The sequence below is a fragment of the Puntigrus tetrazona genome, chromosome 20 (assembly GCF_018831695.1).
Source record: "Puntigrus tetrazona isolate hp1 chromosome 20, ASM1883169v1, whole genome shotgun sequence".
Taxonomy (NCBI): Eukaryota; Metazoa; Chordata; class Actinopteri; order Cypriniformes; family Cyprinidae; genus Puntigrus; species Puntigrus tetrazona.
In genome coordinates this window covers 7,377,700-7,393,241 of record NC_056718.1, presented here as the reverse complement: position 1 = coordinate 7,393,241, position 15,542 = coordinate 7,377,700, and the positions used below count along the sequence as shown (strand labels likewise).

Genomic DNA, 15,542 nt, shown 5'->3' with positions numbered 1-15,542 from the left:
GGGAGAAAATACACATGCATTATTCATTTGAACTCCTGATGCTAAGAAACACATTTTCTGAAAGTTAAACACCTCCTTTCACTGACCATTTGACAAGCAGAAAAACAACATTTCAGGCCCAATTTTGTGCCCTATTCATGGAAAGCGCTTTTACATTATATTCCATTGTGGAAACAATGAGGACACACAAGCTTTGAAAGGCAAATTGGTCTGCATGGCTGAGGCAAATGTAATGACTTAATGACTTAATTTCCACGTGAAACACTGGAAACTGAAACTAAGTTGTAGGATTGTGTTGCAGAATGAGGTCATCTTAAGTGTGCAGAAATTAGACGTACTTAGACGAACCGAGGAAAACCAGCAGACCTTCCTAATTTATATCAACAAATCCAAATGAAGTCGCAATATTTCGGCATGCAAAATCTGCTTTGTTTGATTGATCTTAATAAAACTCAACTCCAGCAGAATCCATTTTCGTTTTCATTCGAATGCAGTCTCCCTGTTCGAACGAAAAACTCTGCTGCCCGTAAACAAATCCTATCATTTCTCTTTGGCCTTTCCATCCCCCCTGCGAAGACAATAAACCAGTTCTTTGATATCCTCTAACACGGTTCAATTTAGAGCCACTAAATCTCTTCCGCCTTCTGAACACTTGCAAAGTAGGAGCAAACTTTAACTATTTGACTTTCAGGCAAAGTGGCACGGAAATGTAAAGCGAGCCTTTTCTGTTCCAGACCTTTGTTTTGTGCTCAGCCTCTCGTTTCTGCAGCTTTGAAAGCACCTGAACACGCTCTCCGGCTTATAAATAAAAGAAGCCGCTGTAGCACGAACTCGGCGTAACTCAGAGGGACAAGCGAAGCGATGGGAAAACCCGAGCTAGCAGACTGTAACATACACCGCAGTCTAAAATTTCTGCTAGTCAGATTTCTTCAGCCATTCGTCTTCCAGACTTTACAAGCTACAAATAGATAAGTGACACTGTTGCGTGCTAGACTTCTATTGGGGCTAATAACTGAATGGCCTAATCAACTAATGAGTCACTGGATCCCAAAAGATAAGAGTTTATAGGTAACCGGTTGATGCAGCCTGCTCAATAATGCAGGATTCGAGCTTTAAGCTACAGACGTGTACTTTTAAAGAGCTATATTTACAGTAAGCGTACGCTTTATCTCACCTGAGACCACTGAGATGGAAATGAGTGACTCATCTGCTGCTCTTTGACTCTCCAGGTTACATTCGCTTGTTCTAGAGGCTGCACGCTTAGTATGAAAATGGAGAGACTAAATTTAGTATGTTCAACTGTGTCTAGCAATGTGTCATTTGTGACCGGTGGCGGAGCTTGTGGGTGCAAGTGAGAAAGTGTCTGCGTTACAGAAAACGGGTTTGCTGTATATGCAAGTGCATACGATTTTTTGATTTTACTTATTGGTTTTGAAAAACTTTTACACCTTTAAATCGACCGTCAAGTAATAAAAATTGATGTTATGTAACTAATTTTTACTTGACGATTTAATGGTTTTTATTTAATATTTAAATTAAAATATGTGCCTGCATCTTGGTTGCGTCGCTTGATTTTTTTGTGAAAGTGTTAAACATTTAAGCGTATCACATGATATCTGAACTATCTTTTGTCTCTGCATAATGTAAATACAGAAATATATATTAGGTCCCTATGAAATCATTTTTTTTTCCCAATTGAAGTATCAATTTCATTCATCAAAAAGCAAGTCTTAGTAATTAAAATCATGAAACATTCATTTTCAAATGACATGTTTACGGCCCTATGAAATGTTTTATTTTTTCCTCACCATATTTTTTTATTGTTACCAAATTCAGCGTTTTAGCATGTCGAATTATTTGGATGCATAAAACAACTTAATTACATTTTATCAGACATTGTGTAAAAAGGTGAGCTTTTTACAGTAAAGTTCTGGAGGCCACAGACTGTTTTTATTGTAAATTTTACTGTTTTTTTTTTTTTTTTTTTATTAGTTTCAACTACGACTGTATTTCTGAAGGCATGACCATCATGTTTCTGAACACATATACTCTTATAAATAGTTTAAAGCTACATATATACAGTGGACTGATGGAGGAAATTCTAAGTATCCTTTCACAACTATAATGCATGCATTAAGCTCCTGGAACGCAGACGTCTTTCCCTATTCAGTTCAACGTTGAGCTTTTTCACAACAAATACGCATCTTCCTTTAAGCCTAACATATCCTAAAAATAGAATCCATAAGCATCGCTGCATTCACACCAGACTCTCTCTCTCTCTCTCTCTAAGCATTTCCCATTCAAAAAAGGGATGCGGAGATCTTCCTCTATTCCGCTCCAGGTCCGAGCGAACACAAAGCTCTGATCCAGCCTGTCTTTGAGCGGGAGACTATCATGGGCTTCCTCCTGCCCTGCAGGCCAGCCAACACTCAAACAACCAGGTGAACACGACGAGAGCGAGGGATGCTGTTTCTTTATTTCTCGCTTCTTTTCTGTCGGGGTTGCGTAAGAGTCCGAGGCACATGCGAGGATGCGCGAATGCTGCCGGAGGCTAGAGTTGGCTGTATGAGATGGGGGTGGGTGCTAACAGCTAATCTACAGTACAAACAGTCAAACCCCCAGCTTTTCTGTAGAGAGGAACAATGAGGCAGCAGAATGCACATATATTTGGTAAAAACTGAGGCATGTACAGTTGGGTCGTGTTGAAAATAATAACCTGGTGATAAACATAAGTCAAAAGTCAAATGAAAGTATTTAGCCTTTATTTTACTATGAGATGACACTGATTAAGTATTAAGTGCATTCTTCAGCTGTAAAGTTTATTCTGATCACTAAACTCAAACAAAAAAAAACATTAAAGTGCCCATATAGGTTATGAAAGGTTCGAATTTGTTTTTTATAATATGAATTTATTTTCACCTCATTTGTTCAACGACTCCCAAACGATTCGTTCCGAGCTTTTAATGCTGGAAAAGTGCCTAGTGGCAAAGAACGAATTTGCATTTTCATTCAGACCAACCTGAAAATCAGCTTTTCTCAGGTCTGCACGCGCAAAAAGTAGGCAGAAAAAGTGCTAATGTTTCACGTTGACGTCAAAATGAAACCGCTCGGGACTCGTTTTAAAATCACTCATTTCAATAATTCAGAATTTCACAATAACTTTATACACTTTCAGTTTAAAAAAAAACTTTGCAGGGTGTTTTCATTCAGTGTTACACGATGCAGGAAAGGTCATTTTGAACAACAACAACAAAAAAAAATACATAATAGGATTTAAATATTTATAGGGTATGCATACTGTGCAAATTTCAGGACTGCAGCTTTCCCTCACACTTTAGATTTTTTTCTTTAATGCAGTTGCAGGTTAACATTTTGCAGTTCTTACATTTTTATATCTTTCAATTTTGAGTTTTTAAATGTTAAAGTTAATATAAAACATGCCATTTTATATTTAAAAAATATATAAAAACACTCAAAACTATATCAAATATGCCATACAAAAAGATAAAATTACTATTATTTCATTGCAGAATACAACGCGCAGTCAGATTTTTCTTTACAATGCATGCTCAGCTCCATTTGTCCAGTGAGAAAACAGCGGCACGTCTTTTTCATCTTTTTTTATAGTCAAGTTTTTACACGTCTGATAAGTGTTTGCGTCAAAACTCAAGCCCACTTCAATAGTAATTGTTCTTTTGTATGTAATGCGGTCATTAGTGTTTGAATCAGCAGCCCGGGGGCCCGTCGTAGGATACGGTTTCTATATTTTCATCAGGACGTTTTGTATCGTTCACGGGCCGTGGCTCGGCTCGTCCGGCCCATGCGTTTGACCCAGAGTTGAACTAGAGATTAAATGTTAATTAACTCTCTATTTTGGTATCCCGTGCAGCCCTGCTGAACAATTCAAGCCTTTTTTCGAACAGACAAGGCAGTTTATGAATATTCAATGTGGGGCGCTGCTAAGGGTCGTCTAAAATCAGCTTGAACTTGCAGTTCATTTTCATCGTGTAAACTTTGACTGACGGGTTCTTTCAGACACACGCAGTTTAATCCATGCATAACCTTGTGGAAACTCCCCACATGCACTGTTCTCAATGTAAGGTAATTGCTATTAGCATTTCCTAACCTTGGGTGTTCATTCTTGAGCTGCGTTCTGATCGACAGAGTCCCAGCGTTCACTGCCCCCTGCTCCCCACGCGCCGCGTATCAGCCGAAGTTCACTTCGCTCGACAGAATGCCTTCATTAGGAACAACCTGCAAAGTCATCAAACAGAGAAAACTTGAGTCATACAGGAATTGGAGGCTTGATAATAACATACTTCTGTAAGCAAATATAACAAATATGCAAGTGCATGTATGTATAACAAATACATATGCGCTTATATAAATAATAAGCTATTTAATTAATATTAATAAGACTCCAGGTGCCATGGGAATTAATTTTGTGTTGCTTGTTCCATTAAATTAAAAAAAGAAAGTACAGAAAGTGTTAATTTTTGGGTGAACTATCCCTTTAAGAGGGCAGAATCCACGTTGCATTGCATGGATTGGGATCGCGATTCGGTTCCTGAACAGCTTTCAGTAATGTTTCTAATGAACCCAGGTTCGGATGCGTTTTATTAGAGAGGAAGTTCAGGAAGGATGCTTGAACGCAATAAATCTTTTAACTGTACGTGTTCATTTTAAACCATTTTCAGCGTGGGGATACATTCACAGAGAGGTTTTCTTAGGTCTTTTCTCCGAGGATGTTTCAGAGGTTCTGTCTAAAGTGTACGTACACATTCACCGATGAACACAGGTGACGAGAATTATGTAAAAACATAAAATATTCAACATCAAAGCGAGGGGATTGTTTTAGTCAGTGATGAGTTGCTGAAATCCATAAATAATGCAGGTTTAAATGGACAAGCCCTGTCAAATAATGGCCCACAAAATATATAATTGTTTTTACATTAATTTTTTAAATTATGTTTTTTTTTTGTTTTCTTTGCGCACAGATAGAACGTCCTCGCTTTTTATTTTTGCGTCTGGCAACGTTACAAGTTGTGTTGCTGTCTTTGGGGAAAGCTCTCAGGTTTAATCAGAAACATTAATCTTTGTTGTAAAGATGAACAAAGGTCTTACAGGTTTGGAAAGTCAAGCAAGTAATTAATGACAGAATGTTAAGCTTTGGGGTGAACTAACCCTTTAAATTGTAATAATAAATATTACCGAAAGCTAAAAAAAAACTGCTCGGATTGCTTGCTTTGCATTTGCCCTTGAAGACATGACTAACTTAGACTGGAACAGACTCAAATAATCTCACTGATACTCTCAGCTTTCACAAGATGAATGAGCAAATATGCGCATGCCCGTTCACACTAATGCCTGAAAATTAGCAATTGACGTTTTCAGGGCAAGAAAGCAAATCACAGCAAACAAAACTCAGCGGTAAGACGTCCTGAATCCTCCCCCAAAAAAATGAAACCGAGCAGCCTCAGTAATAAGTAATGCTCGCTCTCAGTCAGAGTTGCTCAAAGTCAAACCACCTGAGGCCACGTAAGTGCCGCCATGCATCTCTTTTCTCTCCTGAACACAGATTAAACATCTTCAGTCTGGGTCAAGGAGGAGAAATACAACCGTTCCAGGAGCAAGGAGCTTGCTTAAAGTAGATAGGAACGGAAGTGATGCTAATAACGTTACATAATATCCTCTTGAAGACACTTTTCTGATAACACCAAACAAAGATGGCCATTAGTGCTAATCTACGGCGTTTGAGGAGCTCCACAAACGATTGGCCGTGTCCGTTGAGGATTTCAATATGATTTCCATATCAATTTCTCTGCTCGGCTTAACAGCAACACATGGCCGGCTTCGAGTCAGGTGGGTATCAGGTACGAGGACAGGTGTTGCTTTACATACCTCAGTCGACTCGCTGAGCTTGTGGGGGAAGCTCCACAAACATTAAACGTGTACCAAGATTTGAGCAATATTGGTTACTTAACCGGATTTTAATGAGACACACAGCCCGCATTAGGCAATGTTGCTAATTTGTAGGACTTTTTTCTCTGAGTTTAAGTGATACTTACATTGCGCAAGTGTGCGTGTGTGGTTTTCTCACTGTTAAATCACCTGCTTCCAACTCACCTGTGGCTCATTTTCCTTTTCCACAAAACGTCTCGCACGTGATGGTCGCTAGCAGAACCAATGGCGTGAGTGTAGGGGCGGGGCTGTCGGTTTCTCGACCAATGAAAGACGGGGGAGTGTTCCGGAAACCAAGTGCGCAACAGTCGTTATTTTTTGTAGTTCTTTTTCGTTACGCTAGCGGAGCGGAAAGCGCACGCTTCGGCTGTAACGACTTTTGTTGCGTTTGCAGGAAGTCAGTTCTGCCCTTGGCTGTGGACGCTTTGCTGCAGTGTCGTTTTTACTCTTTTTTTCTTTAAACATATCACGCTCGGGCGGGTTTCAGCGAGCGTCTCCTGAAGGTGTTCTTTGTCTTTAGCTCATTAGCCCTGGCCCTTCTGAAGCAGTGTCAGGTTCTTCTGACTTATAAACAATTCATCACGAGTCCCGCCATTAGTCACCTGGCTAGCTGCTGACCGAAGAGGATGTGAAAACTCTTTAATATCAGTCGAGAAATATTACACGGACTAAAGACTCCGCCGTCCACAGAAAGCAGGGCTTGATTAGATTAGTTGAGGAGATGCTGCCAGAAAAAGCGATGAAAGACCCTGGAAAGCAGCAGCAGCAGCAGTACAGAGACATGAAGTGACCGACAAAGCAAGCCACAGCAGGACTCTGCTGCCTCTACACGGTCATACAAAGACACTGCATTTAAGAAATATTTTTAAAAAGAAAATTAGCCTAATATTTTGAGTCATGATTTCTTATTAAACAATAGTTATGATTTTTTTAATAATTAATGCGGATTATTAGTGTTGCTAATAATTAAAAATGACAGAAAAAGGTAGGCCTGGAAGTTTAATAAAAAAACCTTGTGAATATTCATAGTACTTGAGGAAAAGGAATGTAATTCGTAAATCTTTGTGTGTAAATGCCTCAAAGAAGAAAAAAATATTTAATTGCAGCAATTAATTATGCACGTTAAGATTCAGTTCTCCTGAAAATGAACATTTTGTCATTCACTCGTCTTTTATTACCTTATTAACCATAAAGGAGTGTTGTATTTTTCAGTGACTGTGTGTGGGCCAGTGTTGTTTTGTTCCTAGTGTTCTTCAAATATTTTTAGGTGAGCTGTATTTGTTTAAAAAGTTTGTGTAGGTTTGTTTAAAGCAGTTTGTTTTTTACATTTTAAACAATATGCTAATCTGTTTTAGTAATATAACTACTATTGCAGTTTTTTAACGATTAGATTATTTGAATTAAATAAAAACTAAATTAACAGTATTTTCTGTCAGTATTTACATTTTAATGCCGAATGATATCTCGTGCCATTTAAAAGCAACGCATTTCTGATTCGTTTCAAAAGTTTGGGAAACACAGCCTCGGTTTCCATCAAGTACACAATGAATGCAACAACGACGCAATGCCATGCAAAATCACCTTTATAACATAATGACATTTCCACTGTGAACCGAACAAAACCTCCAGCGTCGAATAAAAGCAATATAATTACAGTCTGCGATTACACGGCCCAGTCAGAGCTCTTTATTTGCTACAAAAATTATCATCAGTCGTATAATACTTATGTATGAGGGACTCCTTACTGGTTTGAGGAGAGTTTTATGAAAGCCGTGAACTGGATGCGTCAGACATCTGAGAGGCTCTTTGACTTCTGGAAGACGTGGCTCTCTTTGTCAGACCGGTGTAGTGTTTGGTAACGCATCAATTAAAGCATTTTCAAATCAGTAATAAACAAAAAAAATGAAATAAGTGAAATCATGCAACTCGATACACAATTACAAACCACTCAAGTGCTAAAAACGCTGCATGTAAACATCTGATAAATACTACAGCATCCTCCAGTACAACCGTAAGAGACGACATCTTTAGGCCAATCCAAAAATACAATATTCAACAGAAATATAGCCAGACATGAATCATATATATATATATATCTGATCGAAGGCTCAGAATGTGCTACATTTGAACAGAAAATAGTTACGAAACGAAACGAATACGTGACTCGACGAGCCCCGTTACGTTCACACTAAACCGAGACGCTCTTCTAAACACCGCTATAAGACGCTTAGAGTGAACTCACAAGTTATCGTCTATTGTTTTTAGAACGAGTAGAAAAATAACACTTCGTGGAGCGTTCTGTCGTTTTAAACATTATGCATCTCACAGACACAGAACAGGACGCATGGCACTAACTCGTTGCAGGACGCCGAGGCATGCTCCGTAAATCAAACTCTGCATGTCATGAAGGCACGGAAACCGTGTTCAGGATCAGCAATACCACCGAGTCGGGCTTCGCCGCTCTTACGCTTTGAACGAGGAGGCTCTTGCTGGCTCATCCTTGTCGTCAAGGCACACGCGCGCTTCGTCTTTTCCTCGGCAGCCAGGTGTTTGTTTAGCAGCTCGAACTCAGGAGGCGCAAGCATGTGATGCATGCACGTAAGACCAAGTCCATCCGGGCGTCTACGGGTCGGTACGGTGACAAACGGAAGAACGGCGAGGAACGGAGGAACGGAGGAGGGTCTTTATGAGTGTTTTATGGTGTATTTGCCTTTCTGGAGCTGAGAGATGTAAAGCTTCGATTTGCTGCCATCCAGACGTTTGTACCACACCTCATCGTGGTTAATAGTGGTTATTGTGGCGCTGCAGAAAATAAATAAAGAGTGTTTAACAAGAATTAACAACATCTTGGATCTGTTAGCCGCTCTCCATCGCTTCTCATTTCAATCATAACCTTCTTTAGAATAACCGAAATGCTCTTAAAAACAGTTGTTATCACGCTCACTAGACTATAAAGCGATTCCGTGTTATTTAAAAATAAAAAAAAAATGCTTTCCACGTTAACGCTTTCCGTGCTTGTTACGCGCGTAATTATACAAATATGAAGAATAACGTCAATAACAAGCAGCTGAGAGAAATAAAATACCACGCGCAATTAGAATTGCTTTGCAAATATTTGTGCAAGTACAAAAATGTGTAGAAATTGTTTAACAATTACACGGTGAAGAGACGCAGAAGAGATACATTCTGGCAAATGTATCAAGTCAACACTTAAGAAATGTACAAATAAGTAAATCAAAAATTATTATAATGATATAGTATTATAAGTGTACAAACTATATGTAACTTTTTATATGTAATGTGATGATATATGTAAAAAGAAATGTTTTTGAAAGGAGTCTCATATGCTCACCAAGGCTTTATTATTTAGTAAAAAATACAGTTATATATATATATATATATATATATATATATATATATATATATATATATATAAAAATTTATTTACAATTTTTGTGAAGATTTATAAGAAAACAATTATGGAAAACAAGTTAATGTGTACTTGATGAATAAAAGTATTAATTTAAAAGAAATCTGGATTGCTTTTAAATGAATACTTTTATTCATCAATCTAGATTTCTTTTACATTTTTAAAGCAATTTAAAAGATAGATTACTCTTGAGGATAGAAAAGTTGCTGAATCACCCATACAAGTAAACACACACACACACAGAGTCACACACACACAGAGTCACACACACACACAGAGTCACACACACACACAGAGTCACACACACACAGAGTCACACACACACACAGAGTCACACACACACACAGAGTCACACACACACTCACACTCACACTCACACTCTCACACACACACACACACACACACACACACACACACACACACACTCACCTGGTGGGGTATTCATCCTTCCTGTTGATGCATATGGCCTGACCTCGGCTGTACCACTTGTTGTCATAAAACAGGCGTCCGTCCTCTGATCGGGCAACATGATGGTGTCGTTCTGGTTTGAGAGGAGCTGAGACACACATACGGTTCAGAGACCTCAAACGCTGTCCCACAACGGTCTTTACAGTCTACACAGGCTGATAAAGAGAGTTTACACGCAGAAATCCTTACCATCTGCTTTTACTCTATGAGGGCCCATCGAAGCCATTGCCTATGAAAAACCAGGTAGTTTATTAACGACAGAAAACTAATAGCTCACTTTCAAATATTTAAATGAATAAATAAAAAAAAATGTAAACAAATATAAACAGACACCTGCAAAAATATTTATTTTTAATATATACATCTTCAAATGTTTTTTCAATATAAAGTTTTTTAATAGAACACAAAAATCTGAGCTAAGAATGATACGAGACAGCTAAACGAATAAACACCTTTCTTATGGCGGTCCAGTCTTCAAGTATATCCAGGTCTTGCAACATGTAAACAATGTATGGTCGTGGGACGGCTCAGGAAACCAATGCATTAAAGCAGCTGGCGTAAACGCACTCACAAATGACTTCAAACGTGCAGCACTAGCTACTATATAAAGGATATCTGACACGACGACAGGTTTCTTCTTCTTTCCAGAACTGAGGGGATCCTTCTTTTTGTTCTTCCTAGACTGCAGACCATCGTTCCACAGTTCTGATGCAAGAGCACATCCAGTAATGAGAAGCCAGTTAAACATTTACACTGACAGCCGACCATCCGCATACTACCTGAAGTTATATCGATGCTGTGTCTGTCCTCCTCCAGCCGCCTGATCTTCTCTTCCAGTTCGCTCTGGACCGTGTCGAAAAGCAGGAGCTTCTCACTCTGTGGAAACACATCATGAGCGGTGTATATGGAGCCTCGACGTTAAGTTAAACAAACGGAAGAAGCGGGGCTGTGTGAATATGAATGAAGTCTCTTTTATTACCTCCCAGTGCTGGCTGGCGGCTTGCATCTCGCAGTCATATTTGTTTCTAACAGATTCCAGGCAAAGCTCACGGTAGATCCCTGAAATAATGCATGTGAGCGAAAAGTTACTAAAGCCGTCCCAGCAGCATCAGAAAATCAGACACCGGGATTTATGTCTTTATATCATGGCTTTATAGCACAATGTTTGAAACATTTTTTGTCTAATTTGTCCTTTACTTTTTATAGTAAGTGTTCTTATTACTATTAGGCTTATTTTTTTAACGTTCTTTGTAAATAAGGTAAATCTAATATTTAAATATCTACTATCAGTATTACTGCATCAATTATTTGAAAATAATTATTTGGAAATATCCAATTTTTTAAAAGAAATGTATGCTTTTATATAGAAAGTATGCATCAAATTGATCAAAAGTGACAATAAACACACTTATAATAAATATACAATACAATAGGTTTATTAGAGACATATTACAATTAATATTACAATGTATTATTATGCTTTTTCTAGTTTATAGTTATATATTTTTATAGTGCAATTTTTATTAGTACAACATGACAACATATAATCGTTAAATATATATTCTTTTGAACTATTAAAAACAAATCTGCATATCAGAATGATTTCTAAAGACAAAATCAGCTTAACATTACAGGAATAATTACATTTTGAAATTTAAAAGTGTAAGAAAATGTAAAAACTTTTTAAAAACATCTTACAAAACCCAACATTATACCAACATCACCGGTTATCAAGGTTAGATGTTAGAAGCAGATGGAAAATATAGGCTAATGATTATTGTAAGCATTATAACAGTGTGTAAATATATTATGTAAATATATTAAGTTACAGGCCAGGCTATAAATGCAACACTCCTGGCCTGAAACAGGTTTTAGGACACTGCTTTACAGTATAACGTAACAAACAAACAAACACAATAACTGAATTCCTGTGAAGTACAAAGCTTAAATACTTCAGTACCGTCTTTACACAAACAGTACGGAGCTGACTCTGCGACTTTGGTCCGGATCTGCATGTTCTCCTGCAGGGTGGCCAGGGGCTCCAGGTATTCTGGAGCACTGCCGCGATCACTTCTTGCAATTTAAGATCCACCTGACTCAGTCTCTCTTTATACAACCTAAAGAGAGTCAGGACAAACTGGATGGAGACTTCACAGGAAATAAATGACCCTGGACCACATCATCTGATAGCTAAATAAACAGACTGATGTATGGTGTGTTAGGATGGGAAAATACTTGGCTCAGGAAAATGTGGAATCTAAATATTGAGATCATTTAAAATTATTTAAAGTTGTCCAAATTAAGTGTTATATATATATATATATATATATATATATATATATATATATATATATATATATATATATATATATATACATACATATATATATAATTAAGTCTTGATCACGTTGACCTTGTATTGTTGGCTATAGCTACAAATAAACCCGTGCTACTCATGACTGGTTTTGTGCTCTGGATCCCATACTGCAGGTTTTCATGATATCACTTACTGATCCTTCAGGTCTGTGAACTGCTTCTCAAGGTTTGTCATCTCATCTAAACACTCCATTCGTCTTCTTTCACAGTCTTCATCGTCCATGTCTGCAAGAACATCAGCATCATCATTATTACTCTCCCACACACAACACAAGGCTGTGTTTTTCTTTCTCTCGTGGAGAGTCTGTATGTAACGTGAACGTTACCTGAAGTGTCTCCATCCTCAGACGCAGTCGAGCTCACAGAGTCCTCCTCGTCGGAGCTGCTGGCCTCTTGTTCGGGATAATCCACGTCCATTTCCTCGTGGTTATTCTCTTTTCTATCGCGCGGGTGAACTGGCATCCTAAATGAAGTATTTAATGCTGTAAACAACCCGCTGAGACATAGACGACACCACCGGCCGGCGAAGAAAATCACGTTTCAAACATGGATTCGCGGATGACCAATCGTCGGGCTGCTAGACACGTGACTTCACGAATCCTGCAAATCCATTGGTCAGATTCTGTTTACGCTCAATCCGGTGCATGATGGGATCTGCAGTGCTTTATTTGAAATGAGGAATTTGCACAGGCCTACCAAAATTGCTAAAACATCACTACACACAGAAACATAAATCAATACTTTTATGGATATTTGTGTTATTAGCACAAAAGAAAACAGACGGGTTTGAAAAAGCTAGTGTTAGTGGTCTATATATTTGTTTTCATAGAAAAACAAACGGTTAGAAGAGAAACAGTCAAAAGAAAACATTTAAATAGTATTGGAAGTTAAACATCTTTATTTGACCCTCTAACTTCTAAACAAATGCAATTTAAGATGATAGTTGCAAGCCCTCTTTATCCTGACCAGGATTTCTAAATTGACGAAAAGCCCGGTTTTGGATTCGTTTGCTGAAAGTAATGACTGAAAAGCACTTTGACCAATCGCGCGCAGGCATTGTACATAATCAACCAATCGTGGCCCGCGAGAGGGCGGGATCTAAAGAGATGAACGCGGCTAAATGGAAAACGGCTTCCTCTAGATGAAGAAAAGTTTGACTCGCTTACAACCAAGAGAGGGCGCCGTCTGCAAACGTATTGCGTTCACAATTTATTAATTCACGTTCCTTACACTGAGACGAACGCCAGGCAACATTAGCGCATTGCAAAGTGTTACACTACAAACCGCAATTTGTACGTTTCAGTCAAATCAAAATCACTCACTCTTTTTTTTTTCATGTTACTTATTTTCATCATGCAGCTTAAACTGGATACGGCCGTTGTTCCGGAGAAACCCACATTGAATTTTGGAAGTTCAAGAAGATGACAGAGATGTAGTTTTGAAAGGCGTCAGCATGACTTGTAATAGCTAAGGCTATTTTACCTCCTCCGCTAAAAAGCCACAATCCAACCTGCATGTGCTTAAATGCTGTCCAGATTCAAATCACTTACAAATAGATTTATACGTCAAATCAGTATATTTCACTACTCTTACAACAAAACTTGAAAGTGCATCTTTTAAACGTTAAGGAATAGATGCATTTTTTTTTTTGCAACATTTGAAAAGATTGACTCACACCTCGAAAGATTGACATCGACTTCCAACAATATGCCTTCCCAAAGTACTTCATCTACAGGTCAGAAATTAAAGTTAGAAAACAACCTGAAGGCAGTCATATTGCAAATATAGGTTTAATTTTATATTGAATTTGAACATCTGATCTAAACCAATGGTACTTCTTTCATTGTTGTCCATAAAAAAATATTATTTGTAAGACATTTGCTCTGGCATTTATGCTGTAATTTGAAACACTGCTTTGTTGTATTTAATTTTTTTTCATTATTTTGTGGTAATGCATCTAATTTCCAGCTAATTAATGATCTAAAGATTTATCTGAGGATTTCTAGTTCATTCATTTTTTGTCTTGTTCAGCAAACTCCAGCCAGTATCTCCTGTCCAGCCATCAGCCTGAATGGAGGTCTTCATGCTCGCCTGTGGTGTTCATGATGACCAACGCTAGATCTTATGTTTATGTCGTCTCAGGTAAGACTTAAGGGCCGTACAGCATGCATGATTTACACTCATTGTCCTTCAGCATCACACTGCATGATGTTTTCTTCAGGCGGCTGCTGCTCTCTTCAGCCTGCGGCTCAACCTGCGACTGAACAGGTCTCCTCCTCTGTCAAGACTGAGAGCGAGTGCAAGTGAGCGCAGACGTCAGTGATGTGCGTGTTGAACACGGCTGGCTATTTGGTTTTAATTTCATTCCTCTTCTGCAGCTCAGAGGAGTGTGTTCCCAGCAGCAGCATCCGTAGGCTTGCTTTATGCTGTTGCTGCTGCAAACCCAACAGAGAAAACAGCCAAGATAACCTGAATGCTGTGAATGAGACCTCACAAAAGACATGGCTGGACAAAGAGCCTGATACACATATATATATATATATATATATATATATATATATATATATATATATATATATATATATATATATATATACTTCCTGAACTGAAATAATAAATAATAATAATTATCAAACCAGTCTGAAGTAGTACAGGAATATTAATAGCAATAGCCAAAAAAACACACATTGTATTGGTCAAAATTATAGATTTTTATTTAATGCCAAAAATCATATTATAGGATATTATAATATGTTATATTATAGGATATTAGGTAAAGTTTCACAGTTTCAGCAGTCACACCAGCCACCCGCTCACATTCGCCAGGTTGTTAATAAGGACACTCGTTTTCAAGATGTGTTTGGCAAATCAACCTCAGCAATCTCTGCACGAGGAACCCTTTTGACTACGGCAAGCCAATATGTCCATTCATGACTATACTGTTCAATTCTGCAGCTTGCAGTGAGTGGAATAAAATGGGGCTATGTCTGCATTTCGCCTTGGTCTCAATCCCTCGATCAGACAACAAATGTCAGTCTATGAAGACACAGTGGGCCTTGAGATCTTTCTTCAAAAGCACGTCACATCTCTCAACACCTAACCGCTTGTCACACCTAAGAAGCCTGTAGCAGCTCCTCCAACACCAGCGACGATTCAACAGATCTGTATCTTGTTGGGACACATTAGGGCCTCTGCAGGTCTCTCTTGGCGGGTCTAGCGACCATCTCCTGAGCACCTGACCCGGCGCCCCTTGTTCAGTCCAAATTAACCCTGATGTCTCTCAGAACCTCACACAGACGCTGTCCTA

The 15,542-nt window shown here is 38.4% G+C and overlaps 1 protein-coding gene and 1 long non-coding RNA gene across 4 annotated transcripts in view; both read right to left on the bottom strand.

Moving 5' to 3' along the window:
• Window positions 1–6,849, bottom strand: part of LOC122324878 — a 9,927-nt gene extending 3,078 nt beyond the window's left edge. The window contains exons 1-2 of one of the 3 annotated variants that reach the window (XR_006247232.1): window positions 6,127–6,849; window positions 4,127–4,254 (exon numbers count right to left, since the gene is read on the bottom strand). This is a non-coding gene — a long non-coding RNA (uncharacterized LOC122324878). The other 2 variants (XR_006247233.1, XR_006247234.1) reach the window with 2 other exon arrangements.
• A 1,560-nt stretch (window positions 6,850–8,409) lies between these two features.
• brms1lb (BRMS1 like transcriptional repressor b) lies at window positions 8,410–12,772 on the bottom strand. The gene is given in 11 exon segments (XM_043219605.1): window positions 8,410–8,763; window positions 9,821–9,947; window positions 10,049–10,088; window positions 10,312–10,376; window positions 10,475–10,564; window positions 10,639–10,735; window positions 10,839–10,921; window positions 11,853–11,924; window positions 11,927–11,976; window positions 12,370–12,460; window positions 12,562–12,772. Coding segments are annotated over 11 exon segments (969 nt in total). The 5' UTR covers window positions 12,698–12,772; the 3' UTR covers window positions 8,410–8,645.
• Window positions 12,773–15,542: the final 2,770 nt, after the last annotated feature.